The sequence below is a fragment of the Anguilla rostrata genome, chromosome 12 (genome assembly GCF_018555375.3).
Source record: "Anguilla rostrata isolate EN2019 chromosome 12, ASM1855537v3, whole genome shotgun sequence".
NCBI classification, from domain to species: Eukaryota; Metazoa; Chordata; class Actinopteri; order Anguilliformes; family Anguillidae; genus Anguilla; species Anguilla rostrata.
In genome coordinates, this window is record NC_057944.1 from 12,019,390 (window position 1) to 12,039,183 (window position 19,794).

Here is a 19,794-nt window from a genome sequence, read left to right on the forward strand (position 1 = left end):
ACAATGTCGGCTTGGCGACGGCGAATCAAATCCTGGCGCCGTCGGCTTAGCATGACAGGCTGCTTAGCAGCAAGTCTCTGCTTCTTATTCCTCTGGATGGGTTCATGGGAGAGCACTGTCCTGACATCATCCAAGGCAGGGGTGCGCAACTCCGGTCCTGGAGGGTAAGTCCAGTGGTTGTCTGGCTTTTTTGTTCTCAAATCAATTAGCCTTTCTTTTACTTTTAAAATGACAGATCATTGTTTAACTATGGATGCCAAACTTTGACAGTCTTAATGGTTTTTGGCTAGTTGTAGTTATAAATGTCTGATAAAGATAAGATTGAGTTCCTTAAATAATTAAGAGCAGGGGTTGGCACAAAATCCTGAAACGGATCGGTTCTTGTTGTGCACCCCTGATCTAATGCCATAAAGACGTACACACGGCAGCACGGGAAACTATGTCCAAGCAGCTCAATCAATTCTAGTTATCTCGACAACGTGAGTAAAATCTGGTGCTAATGGCACCTGATTTAAAAAAACTGGTTCCAGGAAACTCCTGCTGGTGGCTACTTCTAGGACAGGGATCAGTGGGTGGGGGAAAGAGGGTTTGGATGGTGGTGGTGGTGGTGGGGGGGGGGGGTGTTGTCCAAGATCAGTGCAGTGAGAAATGAAGAAATATGAGAAACAGATATACCTTCCACTGAGACTCAAATGTAGGAACAAAATGCACTGCCTACTGACAGTTACTGACAAACAAAATGTTTGGGCCTGCGTCCCTGAATGAAACAACACACAGGAAGGTGGAAATCCAAGCAAATACATATGTGTTTATACATATATATTTTCTTTGCCTCCACATACAAAAGTAAAATAAAAGACATTGTCTTCTGCATTAGGTCACGTTGCTTGTGTGTTTTGGGAGGGGCCCTGGAAGAGTATTTGAGGTGGTCTCTCACCTCATATCGTCCTCGTCCCCCACTTCCTCGCAGTGATAGTCAGTTCCCAGGGGGGCAAGGGGCGGGGTCAGAGCCTCCTCCCAATTCAGCGATGGCGTCTTCACCGCCTTCCCCATCGACTTCTGCTTTGACAGCTTCCCTGCAGCAACAGCAGACACGTGCCATCGGTGAACACACAGGAAGTGACATCAGAGATGTACCACTCTAGTACCACATCCAATCAGATGCCTTTCTACCCAGAAACATGCACTGAATTGGGGGAGACCTGCAGTTTTATGAAATGAATATGCATTTGCTCCTTACTTTGTACTGTAGTCACTTTGTATTCATCCAATTACCTATGTCAGTGTCATGTCTGCCCAATGGACATACTGTAGGTGTGTAATTACATGAAATGCTGCAATCTTTCTGTATTCTATGTGCTTTGTCATAGTAAGTACATATGGAAATTCACAAGTGTGATTCCAGTATTGCAAATTGTTATTTATTTATTTTTATTTTTTTAACTATTTTAAAGTTTTTATCTGGACACAACCATCACCCTTACCTTCCGTTGATGAGACCCAGTTCATCACCTCAACATTTTTATTTTCTCTAGATCTTTATTTTCTCTCAATACGGAACGCCCAGTTGCTTTGTAAAGCTTATGTTTTTACTACCAAGCCAGTTCAGGAAGGTGCAAACTGATACAATACGATTACTCTTGTGAAGCAGTATGGCCTGCTTTGAAGGACACAAAGCAGGCCATACTGCTTCACAAGAGTAATCGTGATCAGACGTGAACAACCCTGGCTATACCGTGACCCTCCCTCAGTGGGCGACTGGCGATCGGGTCGAGCCCGGGCCTTACCGTTCTCGGTCCGGGAGCGGTCCGGCTGGGCGTACTGGACCCCGGACGGGCCGGGCTGGATGGTCCAGCGCTCGCCCTCCAGATCGGGGCTGGCGGGTGCCAGGCCGGGGAAGGGCATCCCCGGGGGGCCGGCGTAGGGGGCGGCGTGCTGGGCGTAGGGCGAGCTGAAGGGGTGCACGTCCTCACACGCCGGGTCGATGGTGCTGTAGATGGGGCCCTCCGTGGACCCCTGACTGTACTTCTCCGTTTGACTCAGATAATTGGAGATTCCCACTTCTGAGGGAAAAGTGATGAAATCTTAAGTAATATCAGGTCATATAAGGAGACTCATACCAGGCGTTTGAGCACATGGCATAATCATGTGGTGCAGACAAAATTTTCTGCCATTAATACAAATAGCATAGCTTACTCTACTCTTCTTTCCTTCCATAATTCATCAATCATTTGTCTGAGACTTGTCGACATATTTCAGATCAGTAAAGAACTTGAAAAGTGAAATAAAAATACTTTTTTTTAAAGCTTTTCCTCTCTAATTCGGAACGCACAGTCATACAAAGCTATGCTTGTGATGCAGACTCCCCAGCCAGTGCAGGAGAGTGTAGACAAGCATAGACTCTACACGCTCTCCTCTGAACTCATGATGTCACCAGCTGCTTCATCTCCACAATCCAAACTAGCGCACAAAGTCGAAGACATTTTGTGTGCAGCTTCAGGAGCAACCGGACCGCGGGCTGAACTCTCCCTAACCCCGGGAGACGCCGCCACCGCTTACGGTTAGCCCCGCGGGGCTGCCAGCCCCAGCGGGCACTGACACGGCCCGGACTGTGCACCGGGCCGCGGGGCTCGTCCTCCTCGCCCTGGAGCTGGATGAGTCATCCGGCAGCAGCTCGCACTTTCCTTTTATAAGCGCTAGCGCTAGCTGGTTAAAATAGAACGGCGGAAGCGCGGGGGCCGTCTGGAGAGCCTGGGCTGGGCGCGCTGGTCTGCGCGAGGCGGCGGCAGCCTCTCACCGTTGTAGTATCTCTCGGTAGAGTCGTGCTTGGCGGTGCAGCAGTTCATGGAGTCCTTGCCGCCGTGGACCAGGTTGGTGGTGGGCCAGGAGTCTGCCAGCCAGGGGTAGTTGCCCATGTTGGTGCCCAGGATGCCGGGTCTGGAAGGGAGTGCGTGAGAAAGTGGAAGGCAATGTCAGATCTCAGCATTTTACTTTTTTAAATGTGCCAGAAAGAGCGGTCCAGTCTTACTCCGTACACATCCATCACACTTACCTTCCGTTGATGAGACCCAGTCCTTCACCCTGAGAAAATCCCACTGCGAAAAAATAAGTAAATCACTGCAAGTCAGCACAGTGCAGCAGAAAGCTCAGTTCTCTGTATCTGTTCTCTTCATAGCCTTTAAAGAGGTCAGGGCATCATGTCACCGCACTCCTTCGCCAGCTCTGCACAGCGGCCATAAGTCCCAGCATGCAGTAGGTAAGGAATGCACAGTATATAGACTTATTTAACGGGTTCTGTACCTGCAGGGGAGTACTTATAGGGTGTTCAGTTTGTAACTGTGTTGAGTGGCTTTTAGGGGACCTGAAGGGGTGTTGGTAAGGGACGTACAGTACATACCCTCACTGAGGATTTTTGGGGGGGTACCTGCAGGGGTGTAGGCGAAGGAGGCGGTGTAGTGGCTCAGCTCCTTCCTCTTCTTGCGGCGGCAGTAGATCCACACGCTGAAGCCCATGAGGATTACCCAGCATGCCCCGCCGATGCCGGCGATGAAGGCCGGCTGCTTCACCACGCCCGAGATCTGCTCCGCCAGGCTGACGCTGTCCTCGGGCGCGGCGGGCGGGGCCGGCTGCTCCGCGGGGGGCGCTGAGGGGAACGGAGACCCCGGGGTCACGTCTGGCAACCCGGCTACTCACCCCACTCACAGACCAGAGGGGGCGCTAGAGCTAACAACACACTAATCTACACTGCATTTCCAACAGTAGGTGGTCACCTGAACATCACACCCATACGTGCTTGCTGAACATCTCATTCCAAAACCACCAAACTTTACAGTTGACACTATTCGGGCCAGTACAGTTGGCACTATGCATTTCGCCAACTGCCAGGTAGTGAAGTGCGATTACTGCTAGCACCTGCTAGCAATGGGCGTTGCTGAAACAGCCAAAACCACTCATTAGAAGGGGCGTCCACATACTTTTGGAAATGTAGCGTATTGTATTAGAGTCTCTGTTCGGTCCAAACACAATGTGCTTCGTCCTCACCTTTCAGCAATGATGGTACATCACTTTCCTTCAACAGACGCTCATACGGAATAATGTACAAGGGAGGTACATAAACGCATTTGCATAGGTCAATAAGAGCAGCTACACTGAGCGATAATGAGCACTCTTGTAGTCAGCAACAATATAATGAGAAGCGCTAGAATCAACTATGCTGATGAACAAATACGTGACATAAATAATTAATCGCTCTAGCCTCCTTTCCCCTTCTTCTCTTTACAGTAAATCTTTCGGCTGTCTTCAAAAAGAATTAGAAGTTCTAAACGATTTAACATTCGCTTAAATGTATTAATCAGAGTACAAAGCGTTCCAGAGAAAAGGCAACGCCGTAATTTGGGTCGCACCTCCAGACTAGAAAAGTTTTCACTGTTAAGTGAACTCCAACGGGGTTCACGTGAGTCTGGAGCGGATTAAATCCAAGGGGATTAAAGGCAGTCTATCAGGATTAAATGTACGGAGATGCTTAGCGTAGATTGGGTGATGGACGGAGGCGGGACTTACGTATGAGGACCGCGATTGGCTGACTGCGAGCGCCGACGCCGGCGCCGGTCACGGCCGCCACCTCCACCTGGTACAGGACGGAGGGCTGCAGCCCGCTCAGGGTGGCGGACGACGCCATCCCGCCAACCGTCTGGTTTATGGCCTGCGTGTCGTTTCCCAAGCACCAGATCTGAGGAGGGAGACGGAGTGAGACTCGTTCCAGGGCAGCTGTGTTACGGAGGACGTGTTTTACTCCGTCCGTTACGGTGTCAGTTATGGTATTAGTAGTTATGCAGTTCTGATAATAATGGTATTAGCAGTTATGCAGTTATGATAATAATGGTATTAGTTCACGTGGCTGGGGACCTTTAACCTTTGATATTTTGTTGTGCGCTGCAATTGGTAAGGACCACATCTGGAAACCTTTAGTAGACCTACAGCCACAGCATCTCACCCTGTACTCCTGGACTACTTCAGCATCTCACCCTGTACTCCTGGACTACTTTAGCATCTCACCCTGTACTCCTGGATTAATCCATTCTGCGCCTCGGCAGGGGGGGGCTCCCAGGACACGCTGACGCTGGAGATGTTGCCCTGCTGGACCGTCTTCACTGTTACCGCTTGCGGGGGGGCACTAGGGACTGGGAGGGGAAGAATAAAGGATACTTTGTGATTAAAAACCGATAAATGCAAAAAATACATATATGCATATACACAGACACACACACAGGCACAGACACACACCCACACACACACACACCCACACACACACACACACATACACACACATATACACACACACACATACAAGCACACACGCACACATAATTTTCTACTGCTATTTTTTGTCACTATATTGATAACCCAAACCTTTCTGAGGCTAAGGATTCAAGCGTATTGAATCAGCCTTCATCGGCATAATGGGGCTGTATTTCATTACTTCAGTTTCCAGCTTTTAGTGCCGGCTGCCAAGTGCTGATCTTTCACTGAGGCAGTTACAATTCATTATCATCCGAAATAACATCGACGCGCATTTTCACTGTGAATACATCAAAATAAAGCAGCGACACCCAAAGGCAGCTAAGAACGAGTTGTAACAGACTTTCTGTTGGAGCTCTGTCACTGAGATAAGTAAGTTATAGTAAGACAGGTGACGATAACGAAAGTACAGAGAGTAATGGTTCACGGTGCACAATCGTGCTGTTTATTATTCTCAAGCAATCAATGCAGGTTAGGCACCGTTAGATAACTTGAACAGGAATAAGAGAGCGACAAAATGGCGAATACCCCCATATATGCAGTGTGGCGCGTCATCAAAACTCCGCCCCGCCCACAAGTTTTACCACAGATATACTGTAGTTCCTAATACAGTTCATTACAGAGTCGCGGTTAGCACGCGGCCCGCCGGCTCACGGGCAGCGGAGAGGACAGGGCGGGGCTCGGCGCGGGGGCGGGGGGCGGGGTCTCACCCTCCTCCGGCGTGCGGACCAGCAGCAGCGGGCTGTCCAATCCCTGCAGCTCGTTGAAGTAGGGGCGGATCTTGATCTCGTACTCGGTGCCCTTGCGCAGGCCGGACAGGACGGCGCTGCGCTCGGGGGCGGCCTTGGCGTCCTGAACCAGCCAGGCCCCGCCCGAGGGCCGGTACAGCACCCGGTAACCCTGGATGTACTGGGACTGTCGGTCCACCTGGGAGATAAAACGGGCCCGGCCAATCAAACTGCATGCACGGGTCACCTGGCTTATCCTCCTTCATATACATCACTGTGAGGGGCTTCTCTTCTACAGGTACTGTTACAGATGTTACACTGAAGTGACTCAGGCCCCCACCCAGTAAATGACTTTCAGTGGCAGCAGTGTAGTATAATGGGTAAGGTCTTGTAACCTAAAGGTTGTAGGTTTGATTCCCCAGTAGAACACTGCCATTGTACCATTGACCAAGGTACTTAATCTGCATTGCTTCAGTATACATCCAGCTGCGTAAATGGATGCAATGTAAATGCTGTTTAAAAGTTGTGTAAGTCGCTCTAGATAAGAGCGTAGGCTAAATGCCTGTAATGTAATGTAATATCCCTAGACAAGAAAATAGCTTCATATTTATTTTATTTTCATTTTGTCCAAATGTCCTTATATGGGACATATGTAAATGATTATTCATAATTATTACAGTATTAAAAGAACAGGCGACAGAGCAGCTGAATAAAAACAGCACATGGCACTTTCATATGCCTGGCCTGCTCTCCTGTACTCACTGTCCAGGAGATCTTGACGCTGGTGGCAGACAGGACCACGGACTTCTGCAGCTGGACCGCCACCTCCCCCAGCTCCCTTTGCACCTGCCTGTGGTCCACACCTTGTCCTGTGGGGCTCACATCTGGAGAGGCACAACCAACATTGGGCACAACAGCACTGGATCTGAATAACACCCAACTCACACCCCTCACAACACCACTACACCTGATTAACACACAACTAACACCCATCATAACAGCACTACAACTGATTAACAAACAACTCACACCCATCACAACAGCACTACATTTGAATACAACACAACTCACACCAGTCACAACCGCACCACAACCGATTAGCAAAGCACTTACAGCAGACTCAACAGAACTACAACTCAACAGCTAACAGCTCACACCTGTCACCTCAGCACTACATCTCACAACCCAACTGACAACAGGATTACATTTGAACAACACCTTTCACACACATTAGAACAGAACTACAATCGTGGAACACACACCCAGTCACATCAGCACAGTATTCGAGCGGCACACAACTCACTACGCAATAGCACACCACCGGAATGGCACACAACATTCAGAAAAACAATGGCTCTGACGAACCAACGACATCTGCCAATCAGAGAACGTCTTGCATCTGAGCAACACACAGCAGCCCAAAGATGGGGGACACCTCCATACACAAAGGACACAGTTCACAGTCAGAGCGATTGTGCTCAGACCTGGCTATACAAACCTTGAGTGCGGACGGGCTCAGAGATGGGGCTGGGGTCACTCAGGCCGTAGGCATTGACCGCTCTCACAATGAACAGGTAGACAGTGTTGGGGAAGAGGCCACTGACCGTGTGCTTCTCCACCCTGACCAGGTCAGCCACAGTCTGCCAGGTGCTACCTGCTGATTGGCTGGAACAAGAGTGTCGAAAGCACTGTTAGCCAATGTATCCCTGATCAGGCATGATCTCATTAAAGGGAAAGAACACCCACACAAAACGGCACACACACACGCACACAGGCACACGCACACACACACACACACACACGCACACAGGCACACGCACACACACACACACACACACACACACACAGGCACACGCACACACACACACACACACACATACACACACACACTCACACATGCACCCACACACAAAATCTTAAAACTAGTCTCAGTAACTGAGCATCTTTTTTAAGGACAGACAGAATATTTTACAGTAGTTTTTTTTTTTTTTTTTGAATTTCTTGTTATCTCATCGTCAGAGAGGAACAGAGCAGCATGCAACCTGAGTACATGTCTTTGTTTTCATACCGAACAACAGTCGGCAGAAGAGAAAAACCACACAAAAATACATTTTTAAAAAATCAACAGCTGAAGTCTAGACAGCTGCAGCATATTGAAAGTTAGTTTGGATGTCTGTTGGTTTTTTTAACATTTTTTTGTCTGACACTAGGAAACAAGGCTGCAGCCATTCAGCAATACTTTGTTTCTGTAATTAAATGTTTGTGCTCAGTGAGGTCTTGGAGCAGCAAGGCGTCTTGCTGGTTTCCTGACGGTGTCTTACAGATGCCGGCAATAACAAGCCTATTTTTATCCATCACAAATCAGGCAACGGGACCCAACCCACAGCTATAAAGGAACGAGTTGGCTGCACAGCTGAATTGCAAAAACATTAAGCACTATTTAATCTCATTCCAACCGAGTGCAAAAGGCAATCAGTTGTATAATATGCAGGGGTTTTTTTTCTTTCCCATGAATAATTTTGGATTGTAAACAAACTTAAGGCTAGCCTAAAAGCAAATGAGTGTTTCTTGCATTAAGCAGGGAAATATTCACTGCCTCTCGCCCTGGCGTCCTTGTTTTGTTTCTAAGGTCCGCCGTCGTTTCGCACACACTTTCATGTTACTTTATATTCCTCTGGCTGCGAGTCGCGAGTGACTTTTACAGCCGACCTGCGCAATTAAGCCGGGGCAATAAATGTTGCGTGCATCGTAAATATCCCTATCGCGAACCCCCAAACGCCAGCAAATAAATCCAAGGTCACTTTCTCCATCAACTAAGAGGAAATTCTCTCTCTATTTCGCGACCACGTGCCTCCAAAAATGAAATAAAAACATGCGCGAGTCACCTCCGCCAAGCAGAAAACGCAGCGCAATAAATTGGATCTTTCTCATAACAAGGTGTCAGACTCTCGCTAAATAACGACCTGCACCGCTGGTTACCCCGTAAAAACGACACAGCCCCCCGACATCCTCATCTTCCTCGGCTCTTTGGGCAGGGAAATGTTGTTGTGGAAATATTATTAAGCCCCCGGCTCGCTATAAAGAATCAATTTTGGGGAATCGGCATGATGCTAACTCCTCCCCAGGGGGCGCGAGCATTGAGAATGTTTTCTATCTACAACAGCCCGAGGACTCTGTCTGCGTAGACCGCATTTGAATTCATTACCTTTTTCACGGTTGCACCCTCCCTGCTGCGTACAAGCTGGTCTCAAAGAACCGCAGTTGTTAAAATTGTTCTTTCCCACAAGCAGAGGTTACACCTGCTCTGCTAAGTCCTTATTTGAATGTGACAGTCAATATATGCATGGCCCCGTCAGTCAAGCCTGACCACCAGTGGTGAAAACTGACAATTTTATTTCATATAAATAAAAAATGAAAATGTCTGGTTCTGGTGCACTGCCAGAGAGAGTTAGACAAGTGTCAAGTAAGGTGTCTGGGGTTACAACCCAGTGTGTGTCTGCGTCCGTGTGTGTATGAGCGAGAATATGTGTGTGCTTGAGAGGGAAAGCAATAGAGAGGCAGATAAGGTGTATGCACATGAGAGAATGTCTGTCTCAGCACCAGGACCAACAGAAGACATATATCATCCATACGGTGGCATTTTAACAGGGTGAAGTTAGGGATTAATTGACTTAAGCCTCCAATTTAAAATAAATTTCAAGGGAACACTGTGGGCTGCAATTAAAAACACATTCTGGCGTGGTTGCAAAATCAATACCTCGGCCAACTGTTACTTTACATTCTCATTTGTCTTCCCCAGCACGTGTAATTTATGGGTGCGCTGTCATCACAAGAACATAACCTATTCCCATGGGGCCTAACCTAGACCAATGAGCCAAGATCCACGCTTGCCACTTGACTATAGAGAACCAAACAAATCACAAAGTGTTGACTTCTGAAACCCCGCATTTGTTTCTGTCTTACCATAGACCATCAAGGAAAGCAAATGCAAATGATGCAGTATACTGTTCTAGGCTATAAAGCATGCCTAGGTTACATCTCCAAGAGGAAGGCTTTGGTCACAGGCCTGAGAGGTACATATCTAATGCTGAAAAGGGGCGCGGCTCAGGAGGGCAGTACCTGAAGGCCTCGATGATGTAGGAAGTGACCGCGGCCCCGCCCTCGTGGGCGTTGGGTTGCCATGTCAACGTGACGCTGTTGAGGGTCACGTCCGTCACTATGGGCTTGTGGGGGGGTCCGGGGAGCTGGAGCGGTACGGAGGCCAGGGCGACGGTGGGGGTTCCGCTTTCTGCAGCAGACACAAGGGGGCGAAGCAGCAATAAAGAGCACCGCCCAAAATGCCTGTCACATGACCTGGTCTTTGAATTAAACAGCAGATGCACTGAAGACTGCATATTAATTGAAAACATATGTTCAATAGGGCTCTTGGAACTGAAAAACGATGGGCAGGTTACTTTATATACATAATTCAATATTTACTTTTATATGTAATTAATATAAGATATTCTGAAAAAAAATCTTTCAATGAAAATGTGTAGTCACAAATTCACAAGCTCTTTTTTGGAGCAAACACATCAAATTCAGTCACATTCAACCATAAGCTATTCCCTGGCATTTATACTTCCATAAACCTTAAATGGGCTCTTTAATCACTGAACGGAGACGGGTCCAATGAGGCTGTCTGCACCGGCCCGTGAATTTGGGCTACGCCTGTTACCCAGGATGCAGCGCCTGTAAGTACCTCTGACTGTCACTGTTCCACTCCAGCTGGACTCCCCACTGGAACTGGAGGCAATGCAAGTATACACCCCTGAGTCTGTTTCCTAAGCAACAGAAAACGGCACATCAATCACTCCAGGACAGATACAGAGGAGTCAAAGCAAGACGAGCATGTTGCACACAGAATATCTATTATCAAGTTGCCTGGTTTGCTTATCTTTTTTGCATTCTTTGAGCGGTTGAAGTAGGATGCACTGTGACATTAATTTATCAGTCGATCCCTCCTTTGGAAGTTATAATAGTAATTCATATTCTTATTTGTGAGTGCTTTTCCTGCTCTGTAGAATACAGAGATGCAGACCATGCAAATCACATAAAAAGGGGGGAAACAACTAAAGCAAAACAGTAATAACAAAAGCAAATCAATAAATACATGATTCATGTGGGGCAGGAGAGAGAAATCAGATCACTGCGAACAGATAGAGTATAAAACAAATCAACTGTGTTATAAGCATTCCTATGGTACTGTAGATTTTTAACTGGGTTATTTTGATCAATGTTGTGATAGAATTTATTATTTTTACAACCAGCAAGCAGCTGACCACCATCTGCTGATACTGTAGTTTAACCCTCCGGGGTATTTGCAATATTTTCCATTTTTATTCTCCATGCACACTGCCATATGAATGCACTGAAACAATGGGAGAAGGCTTGCATACAGGTTAAATTATATGTGCACTGCAATCCAACAGCCTTGGCTGTCTTATTTAGCTGGGGAATTTGCAGAAATAGAGGTCTGCAAGAAAAAAGATGTAGGAATAGGGCCAATTAAATTTTTATTTCACAATGGTGTCTGTAGTCGCCAACAGCAGCAGAGCATGCTGGGATTACCGGTGGCAGAGCTGGAATGGGTTTAACAGCTCCTGGGTGTGGCTCGTAGGTTTCAGAAATACACACAGAGGTTCAACAAACTTGTTTTTTTCCCTTCGGCTTTTCTCTGTGCAAGAAGCACACTTTAATTTACAATCTGTGGTGACCTTGGACAGTTTTCCCTCTTTCATCTTGATGTTTTAGAACCACCAACACAGCTAGGATTCATTTCGCAGAGCAGTAAACATTTTGTTAACCCCGAAACAGCTTAGAATGGATGTCTTGCACTCGGCACAGATAAAATAATGAAAATTCCGGTGTGACAGCAACTCCCCGTTGAAGATATTTTGTGGGTTAACGCACTGCCTCACTGTGAATACAAACAAGCCGTTCTGTTGAAAACGGCTGTATAAAGAAAAGGGTTTTTTAAGAAACTAAATTCAAGGGGATAACACACATTCCCCAATTCCCTGCTCAAAATTACTCGAGACCACTGACAGGCCAATCCAATCTCTGGGTTTGGCAGAGGAACCTGATTGGTGGGCTGGCCGCACGAGCACGCTCGGCGGGGTAAACTGGTGGGCACCTGTGCATTAATCACGCCTGGCAGCGCTGGGGAGGGGGAGCTGGCAGCAAGATAAATATCTCGTCCTTTTTTTAGTTCTGGTCGATTTTTTTCCCCGTGTTTTCTGCTCTCCCTCTCACATCCCCGTGCTGCGATGCACCAAACAGATTCATCGCTAGCTCCGCTCAGAGGGCGCTAGCGTCGCATTGCTCATGCGAAATGCTGGCTCGCGTGCTCTCTGTCCAAAACCACAGCCCTCTGTCGCGTAGCGGCGGGAACCCGAGGGGTGCGGGGATGAGCTGCAGCAGGGACGGGCCGGGGGGAAACCGGGCGGAGTCTCTGAAACCGCACCCTCAGAGAGTTCTCTTTTTAATGGGGCTGAGGGAATCAGAGGGAAACGCATCAGGAAAAACCACGTTTAAAACGATCGTCTCTTGGGCGCACGCACAGGTGGCGAAATAAGTTTAGCCCGTTCGGCTCACAGGCTACGGTTCGGCGTTCGATCGCGGTTGAACAGTGGATCGGGGGGGCCGGGCGGAGGCGGGCGGTTGGGGGGCGGTAGAGGGTGGAGATGGGGGTTTTTGGCGAAGGGCTGAAATTAATGGGTTGAATACGACAGGCGCGGAGAGAGCAGATTACCGCGCGGCCGTTGCCGCGGAGAGCACTTGCCAACACTCCCCGCTCGCTCTCTCTCTCTCTCGCTCTCTCTCGCTCTCTCTCTGTCGCCGCGCCGAAGGGAATTTAATTAAAGTCTCCGGGACGGTTAATCATCCCCGGTCGTAAAAGACGAGCGCGCCCGCCTCTCACCGTCACAGCGCCGCGACCTCAGGTGAGGCCCGGCTGACAAAAAGGGCCGACGGAGCAGAATTTCATTAAAGCGACACTCGTTAGCATTGACAACCACGCTCCCTCCTGGGGATTTTAATTGTGTGTCATTTTACACGCTCCACTGCATTTTGCTAGCCTGAATTTGAATAATTGAACAAACTATAAAAGTATCTGGTATCATTACTTGTCTGTCAGTGGGCCCATTGCAGTATTTTTTGACCCTGTTATGAAGCAGGGCATTCAGATTTTTAAACAGTAATTTGGCTGCAGTACACAGTGAGAGCATCAACTCGTATGTCCAAAAAAGTAGTGGGGAAATTGTGAAGTTGGGGCGAGCATAGAAGGATCATGCACTCTCCCAATAAAATATAGAACTCAGTACACTAGTGTAACATGGACAGATAGAAAATCTTTAGAACTATTCCTACAATAAACCAAATGGCATTTCCATAAAAAAGAAATAACAATAAATAACAGAAACTTGAACTTGAAACTTGAATCTACCTGCAGGACTGCGATCTGTAATGTTCCATTTTCCATTAGGCTGATGCGAGCATCATTCCCAAGAATCCTCTGGCCATCCTTCTCCCATTGGATGCTGGGTGAAGGGTTGCCCATCACATGACACTGAAGCTGTGCAGTGGCCCCCTGGGCTAGCGTCTGATTGGCTGGCCCTTGACGGATGATTGGGGGGATCCGGTCTGAAGGTGCTGAAGAACAGAAGATATTTGACATTAGAAAGTGGTTTGTGGCTTTGGTATCTGTACCGCAAGGGCTGGGGGTGTTACCTCAGACTCTAGAACGAATACTAAAGGACAGAAAACTAGCTGGTTTAGGAGAATACCTGAGTACGTAACAACAATTTTACAAACTATATGCATCAGAAAGAGAGACGAAAATGAACGACTGAAAAGCAAGACCAAAAACCTACAGTTTTTTCTTTTTTTTTTATATGTTAATTTGCCGACAATTGCGGAGAAGCAGCGTGTTGAAATGCCTGCAAGGTAAATGACTAGCCCGCTAGCTCTCAGTCTCGGCTGATTTCCCTGCTAATCGATAGCAGGGAGCACTCTCAAGGCATGGCCAACCGGCGGAGTTTGTGGAGACTGAAGACAATGGCTAATGATTAGCCTTGAGTGAGAAGGCAATTGCGGGGAAGAGGAGATGGGGGCTTAATTGATTACTCAAATACACAGTGACGCTTCAGAAGGGCTTAAAAGAAACATAAATGTGCCAGAAATGGCCTTGTTTTAATTAGCTCTATTCCCCCACTGTGTTATTTATCCAACTGGCACCATTTTAATGAGCCACTTTTGTTGGCTGGTCCATGCACACCATCCCCTGCATGCGATGCGGCTATACATTCAATTCAACATTTAAGAAGTCTTTGAGCTCGTCTCCCAACCAGCGAGCCATAACCGAGAGAGAGAGAACGGTTTAAATTCTCAGCGCGTTATGAATAATTCATGGGTATTGAAACCCGGTCCCTCTATTTACCTCAGTACGGAAAAGAGAAAAACATTAATAAATAACTTGCTTTGCCACCTGAAATGTCAGCGAGAGTCACATAAACTGGGAACGTTTCAGAAAATGACTCATTACACGTTACATTTTACAGAATATAAACCGCTAATTTGTGCATTTGTAACATATTATTAGCAGGTGGCAAGCAATTAAAAGTCTCCCGGTCTTTTCAGGTTCGGAACTGAACCATTGTGAAGCACACTGCAATCTGGCATTTTTACACGGTTGATAATCAAAAATGACCCAAAATCGTGTGAACCAGACAAAAGACAGGACCACACAAACATCTATGCGTAAGCATTGCAGCCCACGTACTCTTGCGTAAAACTACATCCCATAATTTCTCCCTTCTTTCTGAATGCATCCGACAGGCCATGCACAAGATCACCCCCTGGGTGATGTCAGTTTGATGTCATAATAGCCAAAGGCAGGGAGAGACACAAGTATGACAAGTTCGCCTGCGTGCTTTAAAATATCAGTGTAATTCTAAAAAAATATGAAATTGTTTTCTGAATTTACCAAGCATGGACGCAACTCATAAATAGCTTGATATATCCAGGCTTGCATTGCCTACCCAAACTCTTTGCCCGTTCTTTTTTTAACATTTTAAAATAGACGTGTGGATTACGGAAGTTATTTCTGGTTGAGTTCTGTCGGCAGAACAATGTGGCAAGGCAGAAAATGGTCAGGCGAAGTTACACGTTCCACTGATGAGTTTTTCCATAGTTTTCAACATGTTTAACAAGGTTATGGATTAGAAGAAGATACCAATGAGATGTTCAAGAGCAGGTTTGTCACAGTAATAGATTTTCTGTCTCTTAGGCAGTTGGGAAAATGTAAAATCTATTATCGTCGTCAAATATTTTCAAATGCTTATCTGAAATTCCTCTTCAGAGAAATTTAAATCTCATGCAGTTCAATCAGTCTTTTTCACTAGCTTGCTCTGTTAAAATAGTAAATTCCATGTACAACTATTAAGCATCGTGCATTATTTTGAAAGCTCACAGTAGCCAATGAGTGCGTAAATGCTATAAGGTAGCAGATGCATAAACAGTTTATCTCATTATCGGAGACATGAGAGGGAGGGGCCATATGGTTGGAATTCTAACTCTGTCCTTTTTGATTATGTCTCTCCAGTTGCCTGCAGTGCGTTCATTTGAGCCTGAGAAATTCTAATTTAGGAGGTTATGGAATGCTAATTTTGAATCTAATGTGTTATTCCCCCTCTTCTTCCACTTCTTCTTCTTTCCTTTTGAAATTCTCCTCTTGTGAATTGGAAGCCAGAAAAAAGTCAGCTCACTGCAAGCATTCTGACCTTTGTATCAATAATAATAATACACGCCAATATGAACCTTACCCAAGAGAAGCCGGGTTGTTTGTACATGCCTGTTTTTTCACTAGTACATATAGAAAGAGCTGTATTACATTTGTTTGGTCTGATTGAAGAAATCTGCTGTAAATCTATGTTGCTTTTCATCCATAGGGGTGATGCAGAATATCTATGAAAGGAATGGTAGTTTTTCATTAGTTTCTGCACAGATAAAAATAACTTACCCCTCACCATCTAGCACCTCACCTCCCATTGGTCCCTCATTTACTCTTCACCATCCCACCCCACACCACTCTACCCTACCATTCCCCACCGCACCCTAACTACCCCTTAAACCCCACCCTCCCCACCCCAACCCCGCTCACCATCCTCCACCTCCAGGAGGGCTTTGGTCAGGATGCTCCCAGCCACGCTGATGGCCTGGCAGATGTAGTACCCAGAATCCTCGGCGTGGACGTCGCTGATGGTGAGCTCGCCGCTCAGGGAGACGGAGAAGCGGCCGGACTGCGAGGGGGGCTGGCTGGGGAACAGCAGGACCTGCGGGACCAAGAGGAGAGACAGGGCTCCAGCTCCGATTCGCACACGGATACTCACTGAACCAATCAGAACGGGAGAGTGACAGCACTGCACCCATTACAGTCTCACTGCAACGGACAGGGGCATCCGCTCATACGCAAATGCTTACCAAATGTAAGGGACCCCATCTTGAATGAGTGAAATAAATAAGCAAGTATAACTTGGTGAAATGATGTAACTGTAAATATTTTGCATTGTTTAGCCTATTCCCTTCGCATGTGGAAACTATTGTCAAAAAGGTTCCACTTCCCTGTAGGTAACTGTTTACAATGTCTTCAAAACCTCTTTAGTGAAGCTGGGTAACCCACTGATGTACAGGAAGAGAACATTTCTTCAACCTCTTTCAGGCAACTTTTTTGGGGTGCTGTGAGTAACTTGTACAGCAATCCTGTACACCAGGAATGCATTCAAACCTGAATACCATATTTGGAAATGCACAGGTAATGCCTTTTTTTTCCATCAGATTTCTTTTCTTTCTGAAGCTGGCCAATAATATGCGGGAGAACAGAATCTCCCTCTCCATCCCGGTCGACAGCTCACGAGTCCCCTCGTTCCGAATACAGACATAGATCATTTCTGTTCGCTGAACAGATAGAGATACAGTTACGGCTGTCTCTGCACACCTTTGCTCCCTGCTATAGGGGTCCAGGTGGGAGATGTGGATGGAGACAGAGGCAGCAGCCTTGGGGTGGCATTTAAACACAATGCGAGCTGATGCACTGACAGCCTCTGCATTGTTACAGCTGTCAGGCGGAGCTGGGCCGTGGGGCGAGGGCTGGGATGAGGTACAGGGGGTGGAGAGGGGTTGGGTGGGTGTACACTGTCCAAAAGAGCTCCTTCAAAAAGGCTATATGAATAACTGGAGGGTGAATACCCCAAAAGATAATCCAACCCACCCACCCCCACACACACACACACACACATGCACGAAATACAAGGACGATGAAATGGTGTCAAGTCCCTTTTGTGCCTCTGGCTGAATTGTACTTGCAAAGCTTTCTGATTCTGTGCTCTTGTTAATCTCAGAACAAGAGGGAATATGTCAGCTACTCTGAGGGAATAGGTCTGCTTCCCCAAAGCTGTTTGGCCAAATCCATCTATAATATAAACCCTGAGGTATAGACCCTATAGACCCTAATATAGACCCTAAGGTACTTAAAGGCACTGCTTTACAATGCTCAAACCCCCCCCCCCCAATGCCCCGATGGCGCTGGCCTTGCAAAACTGAGTCACCTGCGTGCTCCCCGCTCTCTAACTGTGGGCTGCTCCCACGCAATCCCATCATGCCTTTCAGTGTTTGCGTCTTTCTATACGGGAGTGTTTCCTCCCTTTGCCTCTAACACATCTGACACATACGCAAAGCAAAACCCTCCCTCTCCCTCTCTCTCCCTCTCCCTCTCTCTTCCTCTCTCTCTCTCTCTCTCTCTCTCCCTCTCTCTCTCTCTCTCTCTCTCACTCTCTCTCTCTCTCTCTCTTTCTCTCTCTTCTTTTCCAACTTTTTCCCCACCTCATCGACAGATGAGAACAATGGCCCGACTCGCTGCCTACATCAGAGCCAAGGTTCACCTACTCTACACCCACTTCCATCAGAGCAGAGAGAAAGAACGTCCCCCTCATCCACACCGCCGTTCCTCGTCCGCCTTCTTCCAGAGCTGTGAGATCATTCGTGAGTCACCGAGAGACAACAGAGTGAAAGATATCTGATGTGAAGCCCGGTAAGAACACGGCAGAAGTTCTCCACCAGATAAGAGCGATGGCTGCCGGGCTCCCAGACACAAAAGCAAAAAAAGGGCAGCTTTACATAGCGGTGGAAGAGACGAGAAATGTAATACAGGGGGGTGTGCGTTTCCTCTCCTCGCTCTCTCACCTGACTTCCTTCCTTCTGCCAGAAGACGGCGGGTGGGGGGTTGCCCTTGGTCCCGCACAGGAAGGTGACGGTTCGCCCCTGGGCCGAAATCTGATCCCGCGGACGAATAACGATCTGGGGGGGAACTGAGAGGGGGGGGGGAGGGGGGGTAGGGGACACATTCACGTCATTTAAGAGATCCTCCGGATGCTATAACAGGCCTGCCCGAGCAAAAAAAAACAGCAGAACAAAGATAAAACGTCTATTAGAACACACTTGCTAATGGCATTTCATTTAAGTGCTGTTAGACCGCTCGTGGTAATGCAATTTCACTCAAGCAGGTTAAAATTGGAAAAGCATTTCAGGCGTTTGGGACGTCACATAAATGAATGCGAATGTTTTTGTTTTTGTGAAATGCTAATGCTTTCAAACTCAGAAAAATGTTCTTTCTGTAGACATCCTTTCATTCTCAGCTCCTGCTGGATGTCCAGCGTCACCAGTCAGGGCCGGGGATACACACTCTGCTTGTGATTCGCTATTTGCAGCCTCTCTGCTTCCTTCAAAGACCGCTGCTGAATTCACTTTGGGTGCAAAATTGCTCGTGCCAGAAATGCTGATGCGTTGCCACAATCTCAAAAATTCCTGAGGGACAATGGTCACCTGTAATTATTTTGGTACATCGTTTCCATTTCAGATTTTAGGTTCAGGCGTTACCCCTCCAGTCCTGTCCCTCACCCTGAGTTTGTGGATCGCTCCAGCCCCGTCCCTCCCCTGGTTCAAGCCCTGGCCTTGACACAACCTGGAGCCCAAAATGCATCACCCCGCCCCTCTGAACTGCATATTACATATCTCTTCATTTCTACTTTAACTGCTAGTTTAATACCTCATCTGTAACCTGCTCGACCCATTTGGCTATTTGCTGTGATAGATCCCTTTTTCCATTTCTGTTACATCCATTCTGCCTCTACTTTAACACCAGGCCAGCCAGCAGAAGAGGGGCTCTCCTCTAAGGCTGGGTTCCTCTCGAGATTCCTTCCCATCAGGGAGTTTTTCCTCACCCACGCTTCAGTGTTTTTGTCTCCCCACTGCTTGCTTTCTGGGGGTTCAGGTCTGGTTTTTTGCCCAGTTTTCCTTCTGTTACCGTACTTCCTAAAGTGTCTTTGTGACAGCTCTCTATAAAAAGCACCACACAAATAAAATAGATTTGAATTGATTTGATTAAGAAAAAAAACCCTAAAGCATCTCCGGCATTCTGGGAGGCTGGGAGGTTCCCTCACCGCGCTGCATCGTGCTAGTTTGAGCAGGCAGAAAGGCCCGATTCAGACTCGCGCAGAGGCCTGCACAGCTCTCCTCCCCGGCTCTCCTCCAGCCCGAGGGCTGAGTAAATATTCATGCGCTCTCCCCTGTGTAGTACAGTCCTCGTTGCTTTGACGATGTGGCGTTATGTAACATTTTATGCAGGATACCGTCGTGGGCCTCGCTGGATCCTGCGTTCGGGTCCTGTAGCGAG

At 47.5% G+C, this 19,794-nt stretch overlaps 1 protein-coding gene across 3 annotated transcripts in view; it reads right to left on the bottom strand.

The window, feature by feature from the left end:
- Positions 1-19,794, bottom strand: part of LOC135236089 (roundabout homolog 2-like) — a 124,952-nt gene that overhangs the window by 6,521 nt on the left and 98,637 nt on the right. For all 3 annotated transcript variants that reach the window (XM_064302270.1, XM_064302269.1, XM_064302272.1), the window contains 15 exons: positions 18,306-18,430; positions 16,228-16,399; positions 13,513-13,718; positions 10,768-10,849; positions 10,146-10,314; positions 7,525-7,691; positions 6,789-6,910; positions 6,009-6,225; positions 5,056-5,180; positions 4,561-4,729; positions 3,425-3,643; positions 3,053-3,095; positions 2,798-2,937; positions 1,788-2,063; positions 938-1,076 (listed from right to left, as the gene is read on the bottom strand). In XM_064302270.1, the coding sequence (XP_064158340.1) occupies positions 938-1,076; positions 1,788-2,063; positions 2,798-2,937; positions 3,053-3,095; positions 3,425-3,643; positions 4,561-4,729; positions 5,056-5,180; positions 6,009-6,225; positions 6,789-6,910; positions 7,525-7,691; positions 10,146-10,314; positions 10,768-10,849; positions 13,513-13,718; positions 16,228-16,399; positions 18,306-18,430 (2,371 nt within the window). The remainder of the gene's footprint in view (positions 1-937; positions 1,077-1,787; positions 2,064-2,797; positions 2,938-3,052; positions 3,096-3,424; positions 3,644-4,560; positions 4,730-5,055; positions 5,181-6,008; positions 6,226-6,788; positions 6,911-7,524; positions 7,692-10,145; positions 10,315-10,767; positions 10,850-13,512; positions 13,719-16,227; positions 16,400-18,305; positions 18,431-19,794) is intronic.